This window comes from Phalaenopsis equestris, unplaced genomic scaffold, assembly GCF_001263595.1.
Source record: "Phalaenopsis equestris unplaced genomic scaffold, ASM126359v1 Scaffold000982, whole genome shotgun sequence".
Taxonomy (NCBI): domain Eukaryota; kingdom Viridiplantae; phylum Streptophyta; class Magnoliopsida; order Asparagales; family Orchidaceae; genus Phalaenopsis; species Phalaenopsis equestris.
In genome coordinates, this window is record NW_018165421.1 from 121,385 (window position 1) to 141,210 (window position 19,826).

Below are 19,826 nucleotides of genomic sequence, written 5' to 3' on the forward strand. Positions count from 1 at the left end.
ATATATATATATAAATATAATACACATATTTAATGAGTTGTTTATAGAGCATATCAAATAAAGTACTCTCTTTCATTCATTTTTAAATTCTCAATCAAATATCAAAATTTATGATAAAACTTCAACACATATTTTTTTCTAATTAAATTTTAAATAATTTCAGTAGTTGAAAAAATCATGTATGTGCTTGATTTGTGAATAACAATCTACGTAAAAAAGCTTTTTTTTTTTCCTTTAATGTTCCGAGTGTTACATCCGTTGCTCGAAACCTGCATGACTTCCCTTCCCTCCAACCTTTCATGAATTCTGTTGCTCGAAGCCTTCAATCCGATCATATTCTCCTTCGTCTAAAAAATTCCCCTTTTCTTCCACTGCCCGTACTGCATCAAGTCCAAGCCCAAATTCTCACCAACACAAATTTCCGTCACTCCTCCCCTTTCCTTTCCGAGTTCCTCTCATCCTGCTCTCGTTCTCACAACCTCCCCGCCGCTTACCTCCTCCTTAAGAATCTCAGCAACTCCGTCCCGTCTCCATGTACTCATTTTCTCCGCTCTTATGCCGAATCCCTCTCCTCTCAACAAGTTTTCGTCTTGTACCGAGAAATGCTCCGCCAAAATATCTCCCATGACAGATCAATCTTCACAGTTATGCTCCGTTCCAGTGCCTGCGAGCCCTCCAGTGTTGGGGACTCTCTCCATTGCCAGATTTTGAAGTTGGGATTTGCATCTGATATCTTTCTAATGACAGGATTACTCGATTCTAATGCGAAAAGAGGATGCTTGGAATCTGCCCAGAAGTTGTTTGACGAAATGCCTGCAAGGGATGTTGTTGCTTGTAACGCCATGATTGCTGCATTGTGTGTTCGTGGCCGCACAGAAGATGCCAGAAATCTGTTCGAGGAAATGCCTATGAAGAGTTCGGCTTCCTGGAACACTATGATATCATGTTATTGCAAGCAAGGCAATGTTGCTTTGGCTAGGGAGATCTTTGATCAGAATCCTGTTAAGGATGTTGTTTCATGGAACACAATGATCGATGGGTACTGTAAGGCAGGAGAACTTAGGTTTGCACATGAACTGTTTGAACATATGGGTCATGCAAGAAATTCAGTGACATGGAATACTATGATATCTGGGTATTTACATCAGAGGGAATTCGGTATAGCAATTTCGTTGTTTCGAGAGATGCAATTCAAAAATGTTAAGCCTACTGAGGTGACTATGGTGAGCTTGCTTTCAGCTTGCGGTCATTTGGGTGCTTTAAGCATGGGTAGATGGATTCATGCTTATATTTGTAACCACCATTTAACTATTGATGTTGTTTTGGGAAATTCACTTATAGATATGTACTTTAAATGTGGGAACATTGAGATTGCACTTGAGGTGTTCCATGAAATGCCTCTTAAAAATGTTTTCTGCTGGAATTCTGTCATTGCTGGCTTTGGAATGCATGGCCATGGACAAAGTGCCATAAAAGTTTTCCTTGAAATGGATAGAATTAGTGGACTTAAGCCAGATGGGGTCACATTTGTTGGGCTATTATCTGCTTGTAGTCACTCTGGTTTGATTTCTGAAGGCAAAAGTTATTTCTCCCAAATGTATGAAGTTTATGGAATATTGCCACAAATTGAACACTATGGCTGCATGGTAGATCTTCTAGGTCGTGCAGGTCTGCTTCAAGAAGCCATGAACTTTATAGAGACAATGACCATCAAACCGAACTGTGTAGTTTGGGGCAGTTTGCTTCGTGCATGTAAAATTCACAAGGATACTGAGGCGAGTGAGTGGGCAACACGGCGACTCTTAGAATTGGATCCTAATGACGGAGCAAATTATGTTTTCTTGTCCAATGTGTATGCATCAGCAAACCGATGGGATGATGTTGACATCAGTAGGGCGATCATGATGGAACAAGGGGTTCGCAAGGTACCTGGCTGTAGTTCTGTAGAGGTGAATAACGTGGTTCATGAGTTTGTTGTTGGTGATACTTCACATCCACAGTTTGAAAAGATTAAGGCCTTTTTGAGTGAGATTGAAAGGGAGTTGAGGAACCTGGGTTATCAACCAGAAACAGGTTCTGTGCTTAATGATATAGAGGAAGAGGAGAAATAGAATGTTGTCTTGTATCATAGTGACAGGGTTTCTATTGCTTTTGGATTGATTAACAGGAGGAAAATGGAGCCGATTCGAGTGGTGAAGAACCTTAGAATGCGCGGCAATTGTCATGAAGCAACAAATTTTATAGCTTGGCTATTTAAAAGGGAAATAATTTTGAGGGATAGCAGCCCATTCCATCATTTTAGAGATGAAGCTTGTTCTTGTCATGAGTATTAGCGAGGCCCTCTTTTTATTATTTGAGGTAATATATTCAATCCATTTATTTAGTGGGTTATTTCTAGAGTCTAGTATGATAGCTTCTATGAATTTTTACATTTACCTGCTCTTTTCAAATATTTCTTCACCAAAAACTTTTCAAATATTTCTTCACCAAAAAAAAAAAAAATCCTCGTTTCAAAGATAAGTGTAGCTCCTTTCTTTTCTTGTTGTATGATAGGGCTACAATTGAACATCACTAAGTTGAGAAGATACCTATTCAAGCTTGAGCTTGTTTATTAAGAGCGTGTTCAAGCTCGGCTTGAGCTCGATTCGAGCTTTTAAGAATATGTTTGATTCATATAGGAATTATCGAGCTTATTATGAGCAACTCATTTAACAACACAAATGAGCCATAATCAAGCTTTATTCGAGCTTTATATGAGCAACTTATTTGGAAAAGTAAATGAGTCATATTTCGTTGATCCTAAAAATAAATATTTAAACTATATCGCTCAAGAGTTGTAATCGAGCCTTAATCGAGCTTGTTCATGAGCTTTAAACGATACTTTTCATGAACATAAATGACAAAATATTAGCGAACTGTTCAAGCTTGTTCATTTAGTAATCCAGTTTTTATGTAAATGTTCTGGCTCATTCAATTAGTTAATCAATAGATCATGCACGAGCTTCAATCGAGCCGAAGCATGAGTAACTCAGCAAACACTCAACTCATTCGCAACTCTTTTTTCTTACAAAATAAAGCTTAGACATTTAGTATGCAAGTCATTCTCCGTAGTTCAATGACTAAGGGTTAACTTGGGGCAGCTTTTTCCCAATTTTGCCTTTTAGATAATTGCATATTTTCATATGACTATAACTATTTTTTCATACTTTTCAGAATTTACGTGGTGAGTAGAAGCTTTTTACCATCAAATTTGTTAAAATGTACTAACCATAAAAACTTTTCTGTTTATTTTTTTCTTAAAGCAAAAAAGTATATAATACTCTTAATAGTTTTCAAAAAATATGTTTTCCTGTGATTATTCTATAGCTATTTTTACAGACAGATGCAGCTACCTCAATTGAATTCTAACTAAATGCATTAAAAAAGAGCATTATGATTTCATAGATTTTGTTTTATAATTGTCTTATATTGTTCTATTTTGATTTTTGGTTCTTATTGGTTCAGTGAAGGGAACACATCGTCACAGAAAGATTGTTTCTTTCAATTAAGCTCTGCTTTTACTTTTTATATAGTCTGCTTGCAACTTAATGTCATCATATTGTGGGATAGGTGTTTAGAGTAGTTAATTCAAAGCCTCTATATTGAGTTTCATCCACTGTCTATGTATGTTTTTGATGATAATTCAAAGTGATGCCAAATGACAGTGATATACAATCAGGGCATCCTCCTTTTAACCTTCACGGGTATCCTCCTTGTTGATAGCAATAAAGCAGCACATTGTTGTGCCCATGCAACCTTAGATTGACACTTTTTTCTGAAATATAATGGAGCAACATTCTCTTTTTTTACTTATAATAAAAGATAGGTCACATTTTAAAATGTCAGACATGTTTTTGTACACATTCTATACTTTTTTGACATCTTGATGCAAAAGTGTAACTTTCAAAGACAACTTCTTTCAACCCTGAATCGAACTTGTTCTTTGTCACCCAACTTCTTTAGCATTAGGTTGTTGTTTCTTTTGTGTTTTCAAAAACTTTATTTTAAATTTTCAATATTTATCAATTGATTTGTTTGTTCGGGTCTAAAGCCTTGAATATGAAAAGTGAAGGGTTGTGTTAGTTAGTCGATATCCTGCATCAAATTTTTATCAAAAAGAATCATGCCATGAATGATTTAAATCATTGTGTAAATGATAGATGTCCCTTAGAAGTGACACGCCGTATGACCTGGATACAGTGAAAAGTGTGCAAGGGCCACGCGTCAGTTCCGAGTACAGTGTTAAATTATCGAGGATTCTTGCATTATAGATGAATGTGTGCAAAGAAGTTAGTCAATGAAATTAATATTAGGAAATGATCTTGAATTATATGTACTCTCACAGGTAAATTAATGGAATTAGTTGGTATTATGATTCATGTGAAGAGAAATATCTAATGTATTTAATAAACTAAATGGATTGGAGAAAATACTAAAAAAATTGATAACTTAAATTTTAAATTTTGATATTCAGGCAGGAGTTAAAAATTAATAGAATTGGAGATATAATTATAATCCTAAAAATTGCTATTGGTACTAAAATTTTTAATGTTGTAAGTGTTTATGTTTCTCAAGTAAGTTTAGATATATTTTCAAAAGAAAAAGTTTGGAACAACCTAGAAAAATTAAAACAAATGATATCTTTTGAAGAAAAAAATTCATTTGAGGAAATTTAAATTGATATATTGGTAGAGTGGTAGAAGATTTTAGAAATATTTATGATAGTTATGATTTTAAAGTGATTAATGAAGAAGGTAGAATCATGAAGAATAAATAATCATATTAAATTTTGTTTTAGCTTATAATTTTGTTATTGTTAATATTTTATTTAAAAATACAGATGAACATATTATTACTTATAAGAATGGATCTAATAAAACACAAAGTGATTATTAACTTAAGGGGAAAGATCATCGAGAATGTAAAGATTGTAAGGTCATTCTAAGTGAAAATTTAATTATTCAACATCGATTATCAGTTTTAAATTTTAAGACGAAAAGTTGAAAGATAAAAGATACAATGGAACATTATTATAGAATTAGATGAGACAATTAATCGATACAAATAAAAGTATTTTTACGAGCAAACTTAAAAAATTTAAGATTTAGGATGTTCATGAGGGAACTGATTTTATGTGAGATAAAATAGCAATCACTATGAAACAAGTGACAAAAGATGTACTTTGAGATTTAAAAGAAAAAGTTTTTATAAATAAAATAGTTGGTGGTAGAATAATAAATGTGCAAGAAAAAATAAAATTTAAAAGGTTTGTTATAAAAAATAGTTTAAATATAAAAGCTTAGAAAAATGGGAAAACATAAGGTGGCCCTAGGTAGTATGAGAGAATTATTTGGGATGTTAAGAATTCTATTTTTAGTGATATTTATATTAGATCAAGTAAAGTGCATTAAATGTTAAAATCAAAAAGTAATTTTCTTAGATAATGATATTCAAAGGTAGGTGATATTTTGAAAAACTTTTAAAGGAAGTTGTTGAAAATACGATCTACTTTTTTTATCCTAATATCGCTAATAGTAATATTTTTTTATTTTTAATGTTGTATTAGTAAAAAAAAAGTTGATATGACTTTAAAGAAAATAAAGGGTGGAAAATTAGTAGAAACGATGGTATCCTAATATAATTGTGAAAATATTTAGGAGATTTGAGAATTTTTTGCCTTGCTAAAGTTTTAAATATTATTTTAACAATTAAAAATATGTTTGAGCAGTGGAGGAAGTGTATTTTGATCCCTTTTTTAAGAATATAGTGGATGCACAAAAATGTGCAAATTATAGAGAAATTAAGTTAATAATGTCATACATTAAAATTATGGGAGAGAGTAATTAAACATAGGTTAAGGTTTGATACTTTCTTATCATCAGTTTGGATTTATGCTGGGAAAGTCTACTATGGAAACGGTACAGAGAGAGCAAGGAGGATTTACTTATAATTTTTATTGATTTATAAAAGGATTACGATAAAGTTCCAAGAGAAATTATTTGGAGTTCTAGAAAAAAAAACACTGATATGACTTATATTTAGGTCGTTAAAGATATACATATTAGAGTTGTCGTGTTTGAATAGAAGGAGGATTGCCCAAATATTTTCCTATTTCCATTGGATTATATCAGGGATCGAATTTAAGCTCATATTGTTTTGCTTTAGTTATGTATGCTCTTACTAAACATTTATAGGAGGATGAACCTTGGTATATGTTTTTCGTTGACGATATCCTTCTTGTGGATAAGATAAGAGAAAGAGTTGAGGAAAAACTTGAATTATGGAGGTCTACTTTAGAGTCTAAAGGCCTTCGTTTGATTAGAGCTAAAACTGAATAAGTGGAATGTAATTTTAGTAGTAGTAGATTTAGTGACACAGTGGTAATAATAGATGATCAAATCATATTAAAAGGAGTGAACGTTTTAAATATATTGGGTCTATAAATGTTCAAAGTGATGGTGATATAGATGGGGATGTTATTAGTAGAATTCAAGTTGGGTGGTTGAAGTGGAGGAATACATTGGGCCTTCTGTGTGATAGAAATGTACCGCTTAGAAAAAAAGGAAAATTCGATACTAAGTTAAGTGTTGCTGATAAGAATGTTTAGGTGGATGAGTGACTTTACACTTAGAGACAATGCAAAACAAACATATCCAGAAAAGGGTTGGTGTAGCTCTAGTGACAAACAATATTAAAGAGAGTCGTCTTAGATGACCATCTGATGATCTAGTTAGGAGAGAAAATATTTAGATTCAACTTATGTTAATAAAGATAGAGGTAGACATAAAAAAGACTTGGGAATGCTGTATAAAAAATGATCTTAGTTCGTTAGAATTAAATGAAAATATGATACTCAATAGGACACAATGGAGAAAAAGGATTCATGTAGCCGATCCCATTAGTAGGATAAAGGTTTGTTGTTGTTGTTGTTGTTGTGATGCATTTGGTTGAACTTCTTTCTTGTTTTCTTTCTATAATATTTTCTTTTGGGCTACTTGAATTAATTGCATGTAATTTGTTAGTTCATTTTTTTCAACTCTTATATGTACTTATAAATCACCGAGTAAGAGTCAATCTTGAAAATAACAAAATTGAATCGTTACTTTGCACTAAAATTGTTTAAGGATGTACTACACCTATCGTTGATGAACAGGCACAAAATTAAGGGCTCAAAAATTGCATAGTTGGACGCAAATTTCCTAAAAATAATAGAATATGGACGTAATTGTTAACATCCAAGATTTGTAAGTTTAATATCATTAAAAAAATTCATTTACAATTATATTAAACATTAAAGATAATGTGATTCATCCACTATGTGCCAAATTGGTGTCTAATATTTCCAAAGGTGTTTTAGAGATATGAGAGTTAGACCACAAGAAACTAAATGAAATGTTCAAAATAACATTCTTGAGTTCCAAGTATACAAAGTAGATGTCTTAAAACAAACAACGACCCTTTGGAAGTGTTGGGCCTCATGATAATTTATTACATACCGTGTCCGTGCTCCATTACATACAAAGGCTACAAGTGTTGAGATCACATGATATTACTTTTAAAGATGAAACACATTTTAACGAAAATGTATTCAATACTTTTAGCGATACATATGATCTACATTTTTCTTGCTCATTCAAATTTATCTTGTAGGGTTCTAAGAAATTATTTGAGTTGTCTAATCTGTTTTTTTTATTTTGGGGCATTTTCATACAGACCACACAATTCTCATGTATTTATATATCTAACACCTAAATATTCATATACATAGCACTCAAATCATTAACATCATACCAAAAATATCACAATCACATCTTTTTAAACGTGAATTACACCTTCTCATTTATGACACTAATGTGTTGTAAGTGTAAATATTAAACTTTTGGTGTTAGATATGTAAATATATAAGTGTGGTACGTATGAAAATTTCCCTTTTATTTTTCAACAGAGGTTACAAACAAATGCTGCATTGTGTGTTTATAACCTTGAGTATTTTTCTCGGCTTCAAAGCAGGGAGAACATGTGTCTGGATATGTAACATATTGGTTGAAAACAAAATGAAAAATCCCATTGAGTCGGGATTGAGCGCTTACCCTGCTCAGAAAAAAAAAAAGAATATATATATATATATATATATAAAAAATACGGGAAGAACATTGAAATCCGTAAAACTTAACTATGCTGCATTATATATGTCATTTGCTCCTATTAATTATTTAAAGTGAGTATGTGGTAGTTACATGAAATACACACCCCTTATAACACCAAATCACAACTCAAATCATAACTTTATCAATACAAGTGACAAAGACTAGTAGTTTTTGTAAAGCTCGCATAATTAGTACATTATTATGCAGACTGATCGGCTTTTGTCTCATAGCCAAGATGAAGGGCTGTTTGATCTTGATGGTGTGAGTAATGAGATGCACTTTCCAACATGTTGATGTGATAGTAATTCCTAGAGTCGAAGCTTGGAATGCTCTCAAAATCAACTCCTGCTTGCACAATATTTGCCTGCTGTGCTCTTTCGTTATCTGCTATCTGGGCAAAAGAAACAATGTGAGATTTTTACTTTAGAATGAACATATTATGCCATTTTTATGAATATATATATATATATATATATATCTGTATCTGTGTGTAGAGAGAGAGAGAGAGAGAGAGAGTGATAGTTGCAAGAAAAATCCCATGGTGTCTTGATTATATTAAAATCTGCATTTAGTCATCTGATGTTTGTCTCATTATAAACGCATATGTTTCTTAACATGCGTGATCTGAATAATTTAAATATGAGACAAAAGTCAGGTTTCAGTTTAATTGCATGCAATGTTCTTGGTGTTTATATGAGAATAGCATTTACACTTTGTTAATCAGAACGGCAGCATAAGTGAGCCTATTTGTTTGTTTAAAAATTTAGCTGTCTTCTTAACTTTGCTGCTTTCCGTTTAGAAGGCACAAGCATCACAGTTGGATTTCATTCATAATTATTGTTCTTCACCTTGTAGATTTATTTTATTGTTAGAATAGTAAGTTTTCTTTTAAGAATTTACAGGTTTTGTTGTTTGTTTGCAAGCGATGTCATTTGACTTCCCATGTATCTAAATTGTTACTTCCGGTTAGTCCAAGAAAATGCAAGGTTTTTTCATATAAGAAAGCTTTCTCTATAATGCAAGTTTGAAGTCATAGTGGGTGCCAATTATAGTTTATTTGGTAAAAGCCTTGATATTTGTTTTTAAGGTCTTGGATTCGATCTTTGCTTATGCCATAAGAATAATATAAGAATACCAACAAAAATTTTTATTGATAATTTTTTTAACAATTTATTTGTAATTTGCTAATTTGTTAGTTTATTTTGTAGTTTATTAGCAATCTATAAGTCAATTAATTGCTTGTTAATAGCTTGTCAAAGGCATCAAATGTGATGTTCTTCTCATCTTTGATCATTAACGAGACTTTTTCATTACAAATAGTCATTAAGTTAATGTTGATCTTCAATTAGATGTAATGCATGCAGATTTAATCAAAATTATTATTGATCTAAATTTTCTTAGATTGTGCTATAAGTGTATCTCTAAGAACAAGTGATTTGGATATAATATTTTAAATTTTATTTCCACATGACTATTGGAGTTATTTTAAATTCTCTATATACTATTATTTTGTTAGGCTTATTGTAGTCAGTACCAACAAATCTGTTAATAATATTTGTTAGCAATTTTTTAACAATTTATTAGTAATTTGTTGATTTGTTAGCATTTTGCAGCTTATTAGAAATCTATAAGTCAATTAGCTATTTTTATAACTTGTTAGTAGTTTATTATGTTGTAACCTATAAATATTGGAATTATAACTCAATATAGATGTTTTTATGATACGAATAAAGTTCTACTTTGGTTGTGAAGATTCTTCTTTAAATGTTGAGATTTGATATTTGCACAATTATGAGACCTAAAACCCTTCTAAGAAAGATTCTATATTTGTTTAGGGATATGAATCCTCTCTCTCTCTCTCTCTTATTTATTTATTTATTTATTTTTTTTTTTTGAAAAAGTAGGAATGATTTGAATTTTTATGCATTTCATTGGAAACTAGATTACAATGCAAACAAAGAAATAATTATACAACTTGCACGCATTTGTTTTCACCCAAATTTCGGAGAGAATTTTTCTAAGGCCCACTTTTTACCAATGTTGTTGTAAAGATGAACACTAGCCTTAGAATTCTAAGGATTACAAAGTTGACCATTAGAAGCACTAATACTCATCTCAAGCAATAAAGTACATATTTTTCATACTTAAATTTAAAGTGATTTTATGGAATATAGAGCTAGATGGTGATGATTGATTTATCCATGCTTTCAAAGTGATTAGATTCTCACCTAGGAAAATGCATCAACTTGTTGTAAACCTTTTGTTTGTTAGGGTTCCTGCCTAATTAACAATCAGTATTAAATTAATTTTTTTGGTATTACTTTTAGGTATTGGAAAGGTTTTTATGCTACATATAGATGTATTTTTCAAGATTATGCATAAATTAACTTCTGACACTCAAAATATAATTTATGTAATGTTTATGTGGGCATGCAAAATAAGCTTTCCAATCAGTCCTTGATACCTTCTTTTGTCAACTTTTAGGCTATCGTTAGCCTCTCCTACTTTGTAGCCATAATCAATTAGGACTTCTGATGGCTTGCATCCTATCTTACTTCTCTCATTTAGTAGATCCTATCTTACTTCTCTCATTTAGTAGATCAATAATCTACTTTTGCTATGAGATGAATATCCCAATCTTTGAATGGACCACTTCGATTCTATGAGAATATTTAAATCATTTAATATTTGTAATTTAAAATTCTTTAAATAGTTTACCTTTAATTTTTCTTATTTAATTGCTTTCATCACCTATCATAATTATGTCTTTGGCATTCATTATAAGAACTACAATTTTACCTTTTATACTCTTATAGTGTCTCATTTGCAATTTATTTGGCAGTGTATAACCACCTGTTACCAAATAATTTTGTTTCCTCTAACAATTCTACCATCTCCAATGTTTAGTTTTCTTTAAGGGCTTATCTTTTTAGTCATAGCATTTTTTTCTTTATTTTTTTTTAGATAATTATTGGAACTTTGATATTTGTTATTTTAGTAATACAAGTTTTACGCGAGAAAAAAATTATTGGAGAGTTAAATAAAATTGGTTATGGAAGGTTGGATGCATGCTAAGATTTTCTTTTCTATTACAATAAGAAGACTCATGTCATGTTGGATTTGAATTTCAAAGGTAGAAATCATTCCTTTAGGACATGGTGATTGGTCTTTAATTCCTACTAGTTAAGTGGCGTTCTCCTAATAACATTTTGCAGCATTCCTTTCAAAGAATAGATTTGTAGTAGTTTAAAGGAAATGATGCTTTTATTTTCTTTCTATGATCTCATTTTGTTGTGGGGAGTAAACATAAGAATTCGTGGATGATGTTATTTAAATGAAGGAAAGCACAACCTCATTAAAATATCCCTCTCATTATTAGACCAATATATTTAATATTTGTTTCAAATTGAGTACTTTTTCATTTATGAAATATCCACATCCAATTTATCTTTCATTAAAAAAAAGTCTATTATGTGCGAGTAATTCATTCATTAAAGTAAAAAATTAGCCAACACTATTAATAATAGTGATATGAGATAGTCCATAGGCAATGGTATGGATTAAGAAAATGGTGTTGAAATTTTTAAGTATGGGAACAAAGAACTCTATGGTGCCATTTGACACACCTCATATTGAATCCGAGACATGAGTTATAGTACATAAATGGATGACTTATCCCAATATAATTGAGCCACATTTGTGCCCTTGGTGCATCCAAAATTTTTTGATAAATGAGGTACATCTATATTATAGGGACTTCCTTATTCTTTAATAAGCCCAATCATCTTCCTCATTTTTTGATCCTAAATAGAAATAAATCATGGAATGCAATTTTGGTTAGATGTTAAATTTTTAATAACTAATATATTTATTGATTGTTCTGATACATTAAGTTGATAATGTAAAGAATTGAGTTCTATATATATCTTTTTTGTAAAAAATGATAAGGTTTTATTCGTTGATGTTATTTAATATTTTTTTGGGTAGGGTATATGGAAAGAGAATTTGGTGAAAGAGCTGGTTGTGATAAGTTACTCCCAATTCTATTGATTGAATTTTATTTGAGCTAATTTTAAAAGTAGAGAAATATGAAGTGAAATACTCATCTGATTGAGCTATGGAGCATATATCTATTTTCTTATTGATTGTTTCAAGAAGACGTAGTGCTTCTTTCTTTCTTTTTTTTTCTTTTGTCATATGTTTATGTAGTATTTTTTTCAATAGATCTAGTGTTTGTTTGATGAAGTTTGAATTTGTTTTAATATTAAGGATAATATATAAAGCAAACATCGAATCAATACCTATGTGGGATGCGATCTCGTGTCCATGTCTGACACTTCCCTATCTTTTTACCTCGAGTGGCAGGGACTTCATCATCATCTTTGAACATTGGAATTCTTATGCTATGATGATAATTAGCAACATTGAAGATAAAAATATTATAATAGCTAGGGAAATCAATCATATAATCATTTTAATTAATTTTCTTGATAACTTTGAAGGGACCATCTACTTTAGATTTAAGCTTTTCAAAAGAACCTAAAGGAAATCACTCGTTCTTCAATTTGATCCATACCAAATCTAATTTCTTAAAGAATATGAGCTTATTGAACTTATTGGACTGCTTTTGATTTTTGATATTCTACATGGAAATTTTTCTCCTTTCATGCTGATGTAAGATTTGAATTTTCTTGACTCTAACTTCGACATCAGTACTATGCTCAATAGAGGGGAGTATCAATACTAGCTCCAATGGTATGAAAGGATTCCACCCATATACAACCACAAAGAGGTTGTCACCGATGGACTCAACTTTGGGAAAGATGAAGTCCTATTATCTTATATTTTTGCCCTTAAAGGCATTTGAGTTGGTTATCTAAATTGTAATTCACCACCACTTTTTGGCCATCTATCTGAGGGTGCGTTGTTGAACAGAATTAGAGCTTTATGCCCCATCTTAACTCTTAAGGTCCTCTAGAAGTGGTTCATAACTTTCACATCCCTATTCAAGGTGATGGTCAGGCACATCATGAAAGCGAAATATCTCCTAAAAATAAATTTGCAATATGTTAAGCATCCATCTTCTTATGATAAGGTATGAAATATGCCATCTTGGAAATGTGTTCCACTACTACCATATTAAATCCTTGTTTTGTTGAGTTCGTCGGAGACCCTCAACAATGTCCATGTTCACATCCATCTAAGACAATTCTAAAATAGGCAATGTCATATAGAGACTTATATTTCACCCTTGTGTCTTAGCTAAATGACATAATCTGCATTGTTTGATATGCCTCTACATGTCTCGTACCATTATAGGTTAGTAGAAGTTTTGTCTATATTTATGCTCCTCAAGTAGCTTTAGATATAAGTTCAAAAGAAAATTTTTGCAATGACCTAGAAGAATCAATACAAAGGATAACTCTTGAAGAAAGAATTTTTAGTGGTGGAGATTAAAATGGAAATGTTGGTAGAGTGGTGGAAGATTTTAGGAATGTTCATGATGGCTATGGTTTTGAAGTGACTAATGAAGAAGGTGGAACCATATTAAATTTTGCTTTAGCATATGATTTTGTTATTGCTAAAACTTTATTTAAGAGTGGAGATGAGCATATTATTACTCATAATAATGAATCTAATAGAACACATTAATTATTTTCTTATGAGAAAGAGATTGTCGAGAGTGAAAAGATTGTAAAGTCATTCCAAGTGACAATTTAAGTACTCAACATAGATTATTAGTTTTGGATTTTAAGAAGAAGAGTTGTAAGATAAAAAATACATAAAAACTTTGTCATAGAATTAGATGGAGACGCCTAAAGATACGAATAAAATTATTTTTATGAGTAAACTTTAAGATTTTAAGATTTGAGATGTTAATGAAAAAGTGAATTCTATGTGGGATAAAGTAACAAATACTATTAAATGAGTGACATAAGATGTACTTGGAGAATCAAAAGGAAAAGTTTTATAAATAAAAATATTTTATGGAAGAATAATAATGTTCAAGAATAGATAAAATATAAGAAGTGTTATAAAAATTGGTTTAAATGTAAAGCTTAGAGAACTGAGAAAAATATAAAGTAACTTGTAGGGAATCTACGAGAAAAAATTGAAACACTAAAAATTTTGTTTTGAGTGAATAGATTAGATACTGAAAGGGTGAAATTTATATGTATAAACTAGCAAAATAAAAAGAAAATAAAAATAAAGATTTAATTCAAGTAAAGTGTATTAAAGATGAAAATCAAAAAGTACTTTTTTCATAAGAAGATATTAGACATAGATGAGTGAGCTATTTTGATAAACTTTTCAATAAAGTTTCCCAAAATAAGATCAATCTTAGTGATCTTAATATCATTAGTAATAACAAAACAATTTATTTTTATCATCACATTAGTAAAAAGGAAGCCAAGGAAGCCTTAAAGAAAACCAATGATGGAAAATTAATTGATGGAAAATTAATAGGATCTAATGATATTTCAATTGAAGTGTGGAAATATTTAGGAGATTTGAGAGTTTCTTGTATTAATAAACTCCTAAATATTATTTTAAAAACTAAAAAGATACCTGAGGAGTGGAGGAAGAGTATTTTGGTCCCCATTTTTTAAGAATAAAGTGGATATATAAGGGTGTGCAAATTATAGAGGAATTGAGTTAGTGTGCCATATTTTAAAATTATGAAAATGGGTAATTGAACATATGTTAAGACGTGTTACAAAAATTTCTCATAATCAGTTTGGATTTATGACCGACAAGTCTACTATAGAGGTTATTCATTTATTGAGAGGTTTGATGGAGAAGTACAGAGAGAACAAGGAGGATCAACATATGATTTTTATTAATTTAGAAAAAGCTTATGATAAGGTTAAAAGAAAAGCACTTTGGAGAGTTCTAGAGAAGAAAGATGTTGATATGACTTATATTCAAGTCATTAAAGATATGTATACTAGAGTTGTTACATGTGCTTGAATAAAAGGGGGATTGGCCAAGTATTTTCCTATTTCAATTGAATTACATTAAGGATCGACTTTAAGCCCATTTCTTTTTTGCTTTAGTTATGGATACTCTTACTAGACATTTGCAACAGAATGTACCTTAGTGTATGCTTTTCACTAATGATCTCCTTCTTGCGGATAATACTAGAGAAATAGTTTAAGAAGAAAATTGAATTATGGATGTCTACATTGGAGTTTAAAGGCATTCATTTGAGTATGTCTAAAACTGAATACATGGAATACATTTTTAGTATTAGTAGCTCTAGTGACATAGTTTTAGATATCTTCAGTCTATAGTTCAAAGTGATGGTTATATAGATGGAGTTGTTATTAGTAGAATTCAAGTCAGTTAGTTGAAATGGAGGAATGCATCAGGCGTAATAAGTGTTAGACCAGTACCACTTGGACTGAAAGAAAAATTTTCTAAGATGGTGGTGAGACCTGCAATGCTTTATGTCGAGGAAGGTTGGCCTTTAAAAGAGATGCATAAAATAAAGTTAAATGTTGCTGAGATGAAACTGCATAGGTGGATATGTGGCTTGACACTTGAGACAAAAATGCAAAATGAATATATCCATGATAGGATTGGTGTAGCTCCAGTGGCAGACAATATTAGAGAGAGTCATCTTAGAGGGTTTGGTCACATTAAACGTCGATCATCTGATGATCCTGTTCGGAGAGTAGATGTTTTAGATTCAACTAATTATTTTAAGAAAAACAGAGGTAGACCTAAAAAGGATTGATCATATTATATAAAAAAATGATCTTAATCTATTAGAATTAAATGAAAATATGACACTGAATAGGACCTAATGGAGAAAAAGGATTCATGTAGCTGACCCCATTTAGTGGAATAAAGTTTTGTTGTTGTTACTGATTCCTTCATTATGGAATTTTATGGAAAATACTCTATCTGAGAGAACACTTAGGAATGTATAATCTGTTTTCGCAGAGTAAATAATAGAATGATTTGTGGAACTATTCATAAGGTTTATTCTAGCAATGAACCTAAATATCCTAAAAATCTTTATCACAGACACACGACATTTCAACATTTGAAAACCATTTAGCTTTGATTACTAATAATGGTGAACGAGTGAGGACAACTTAAGACATTAGGTATCTTATTTTGGCTCCCTATTTTGTGCTCGCGCACAAAAATGAAAAGAGAGGAGCTCAAGCCAAGAGAAATGCCTTCAGGAACATCAAGCTCTTATGACCATTATACAATATGAACTCACTCATTAGTAAATTATGACTAGAAGCTCTCACAATAAAATAAAACTTTTATTGTAGTTATAGTACATCCTCTTAGAACCATTTAGTTTCTCAATTAAGAATGAAATAGGGTGTCTTCTTTGACTCAACCTATTTTTAATGCCCACGTGAAGGTGTTACCCTCCACTTAATTCTAATACCTAATTAAATTTGGAAGACCTATGCCAAGGGCTTGGGTAATCTGCTTCTTCAAAACACTAAAGCTAGCCTGAGTTTTATCTACCATGAAAAACTATCTATCTTAAGGAGCTTTATCAACAGAGCTGCAATAAAACTAAAGTTCATTTAAACCTCCTATAAGAAGAAGTGAATCCACAGAACTGATGTATCAGAGTAAATGGTTATGTGCTAGACTAGTTTGCAGTAATCTTGATCATTATAAGGTCCATCTCTTCGGTAGATGAAATAATGTACCTAGGAAATTCATCTACAGTGTAAGAAAGCAATATTTCTTCCGATGGCCATAAAATTGATTTGTCTGAAGAACTCCAAAAATCTACTACTAATGTTGCAAATGATTTTCTGAATAGTTATACTCTTGAATGTCATCAAAATACACAACCATGAATGATGAAACTTAGGTGCATTGAACAAATCAATTGGCATGAAAGCTCACTCATTCATATGTTTTAACCCTCACAACATTCTTAAATTCTCAAGTTTAGTGAATTGAGATTAGCGATGGAGCACATGCGAGCAATTAAGCTTCGAAATGCTGAACATATGAGGATTACATGTCTTTCAAGGCAATAAATTCAAGTTAAAATATGTTTTGTAAAGCACGTGCAACACTCAAATTTAATCAAATGGAATTATTTGTGTAAATATCTTATTACGTGTAAAGCTTTGTTTTAAATTTGTCAACTTTTGTTTTCTATCCGCTCGTGTGATGGGGGTGTAGATCTTGTGAAATTATTTGGACTTATGTGCATTAAAGCCTTTTATATTCATTTGGGCGGCAAATTGTGTTTGCATATAAATTTTATAATCAGAGTGAGCCCCACATAGCATCCATTTTTATTCTATAAATGGAAGGTCCATTAGACTTTTTTTTAATTACTTGCCTAAAAGCTTTTGAAAGTGAGTAGAATTTGTTTTCTTTGTGTGGTTGAGCTTTAAGTTCTTCAAGTTCCTCCCCTTTTTATAGCCTTCTTCATTTTTTGAGATTTAGTATTTTGCTCTTCCCTTTAGTTATTTTTATGTTTGTTTGAGCTTATGAGATTTTTTATTAGATTTAACTTAGGTTTGGATTAAGCACATTTAAGTCATTTTTGACCCTTTGTATTTCTTAAGTATGTGTTAAATGAAAATTCGGCAACCTTTCGGTGTCGTCTCTTAACTGGGGTTATATATAAAGTCTAAGCCTACCCACTGCACAACAAAATGTGCATATGGGTGGTGTAAACATCATGACATAATTTTCGACATCTATCACACAATGAAAAAATATATAGTTGGTTGAGGTTTAGTTTTTTCCCTCTTTAGTAGCCTAAGGTCTACTCATAGGACTTTCCTATTAACTATTATTAGAAAACTAGATATGTAACCCTCACCATTAGAAATTATGCCCTCTTATTTACTCAACTTTAAGTTCCACATATTGATCAATATTGGTCCTAACCTCTAGCTCTTAGTAGGTGGAGTCATTATGGGAGAGCTCAAGAAAAGTTCCTATAGGACTGTTGGACCTTAGGGTTAACCCTGGGTGTTTGTCTAGAGCTAAGACACTCACTTCACTCACAATCACTCACTACCCTAAACCCAAAATTTCTTGACTTTGATTCCTTGATACTTTTGGGATACTCATGTAAATTGTCCCCTAAACCTACTAGCCCTAGGCTAGGGTTTAGCTAAGAGCAGTACATAGAGGACCCAAATGGGGTTTCCATTGGTCCATGACTTACTTTTGGTGGTTAGTTCCCCAAATCTTACCCAAAATACCCATTCTGGCCTTTTGCCCCTAAACTCCCCAAAATTACCCAAGTACCATTGAAACTCTAAATTTGGCCAAAATTACCAAATTATCCAAAATACCCAAACTTGTTCAAAAAATCATTTCAAACCTTTTGAAAACACCCAAATTACCCAAAATCACAAAAAATTGCTAAATTACCAAAATGCCCCTTCTTAGCCCAAAGTTTCAAAAATTTCCAAAATATTTAAAATATTCCCAATTTCATTTTTCTCAACTACCACAATCCAATTTGGTTAATTTGACAATCTTTGATCAAAACCCCCAAATTGCCTTTAAAGGCCTAAATTTCCCTAAATTCACTTCAAATGTCTATCAATTTGATCACAATCTTCATCAATTTGATCACAATCTCCCCAAATTTTAATCCTAAACTCAAATTTACCTTTCATGTGACCAATCTAAACCAAATCCAAGTTCAATTGACCCAATGATTTGAGCCCAATTTTGATCTAAATCAAAACCCCTAATGTTTGCCCTATGACTTGGTTCCACCAAATTGAACCCTAGGGCCTACTCCATTGGTCTCAATTTGGACCCTAAACTCTTCATAACATTCCTAAAAAACAAACTTGACCTTCAATTAGCCTTGGTAAAGCCTCAATTTCATTTAATTTCAACTTAATCCAAAATCCCTAAATTGCCCCAAATTGGCTATGTCCCCAAATTTCACCATATTGATTGCCTTAATCCCAAAATTGGCACCCAATTTATGTTGAAAACTCTTCATGGAATTCTTATTGATCATTTTCAACCATCAATTTGGACTTAGCCCAAGGTTAGCCCAACATGCCCAAAATGACCAATTTTCAAATTCCTTCAAATTGACCCTTCAATTGAACTCAAAATTCTTTCAATTCTTCATAAAAAATGTTCATTACAATCATCTACATCAAGTGAATTAATCAATTGGGTCAATTGACATGGCTACCCTAGCCCAAACCCAAGTTTTGATCATTTGAACCCAAATTGGACCCATGCACTGCCCCACGCCCAAAAAAAGCCCAACCCACCCCAAAGTCACAAAATTAATGATTCAACAACCAATCCTAGAACCCCTAGGACTGAGCCAAGACCATCTAACCCAAGCTAGATGAGCCATGCACCAAGGGTCCCCCAAATTAAGGGATTTGATTTCCATATTTGTTTAAACTTAAGATATCTTTGCCAAAACTAAGCCTCAACCCATTAAATTGCTGTGACATATCCCCCTGGGTTCCTTGAGCTCCTAGCCACCTCCTTCTGCCATGGCCGACTGGCCTAGTCGCCGAAAAAGCCAAAACTGAGGGCCACCCCCTCTTAAACTTCACCCAATTCAAACCTAGAGGCCATCTCACCCATTTTCAATTGTAGAGCCCCTCTGCCCTCCACCTAAGCATCACCTTGCACCGA

The 19,826-nt window shown here is 31.8% G+C and overlaps 2 protein-coding genes across 2 annotated transcripts in view; one reads left to right on the forward strand and one right to left on the reverse strand.

Moving 5' to 3' along the window:
- The first annotated feature begins 218 nt into the window (after positions 1 to 218).
- Positions 219 to 19,826, forward strand: part of LOC110032609 (pentatricopeptide repeat-containing protein At1g08070, chloroplastic-like) — a 24,622-nt gene continuing 5,014 nt past the window's right edge. The window contains exon 1 of the mRNA XM_020736282.1: positions 219 to 2,358. Within this exon, the coding sequence (XP_020591941.1) occupies positions 300 to 2,111 (1,812 nt within the window). The 5' untranslated portion in view covers positions 219 to 299 and the 3' untranslated portion in view covers positions 2,112 to 2,358. The remainder of the gene's footprint in view (positions 2,359 to 19,826) is intronic.
- The window catches only part of LOC110032610 (floral homeotic protein AGAMOUS-like), a gene marked incomplete at its 5' end in the record, with an annotated part of 50,591 nt that continues 38,968 nt past the window's right edge, over positions 8,204 to 19,826 (reverse strand). The window contains 1 exon segment of the mRNA XM_020736283.1: positions 8,204 to 8,577. Coding sequence (XP_020591942.1) covers positions 8,386 to 8,577 — 192 coding nt within the window.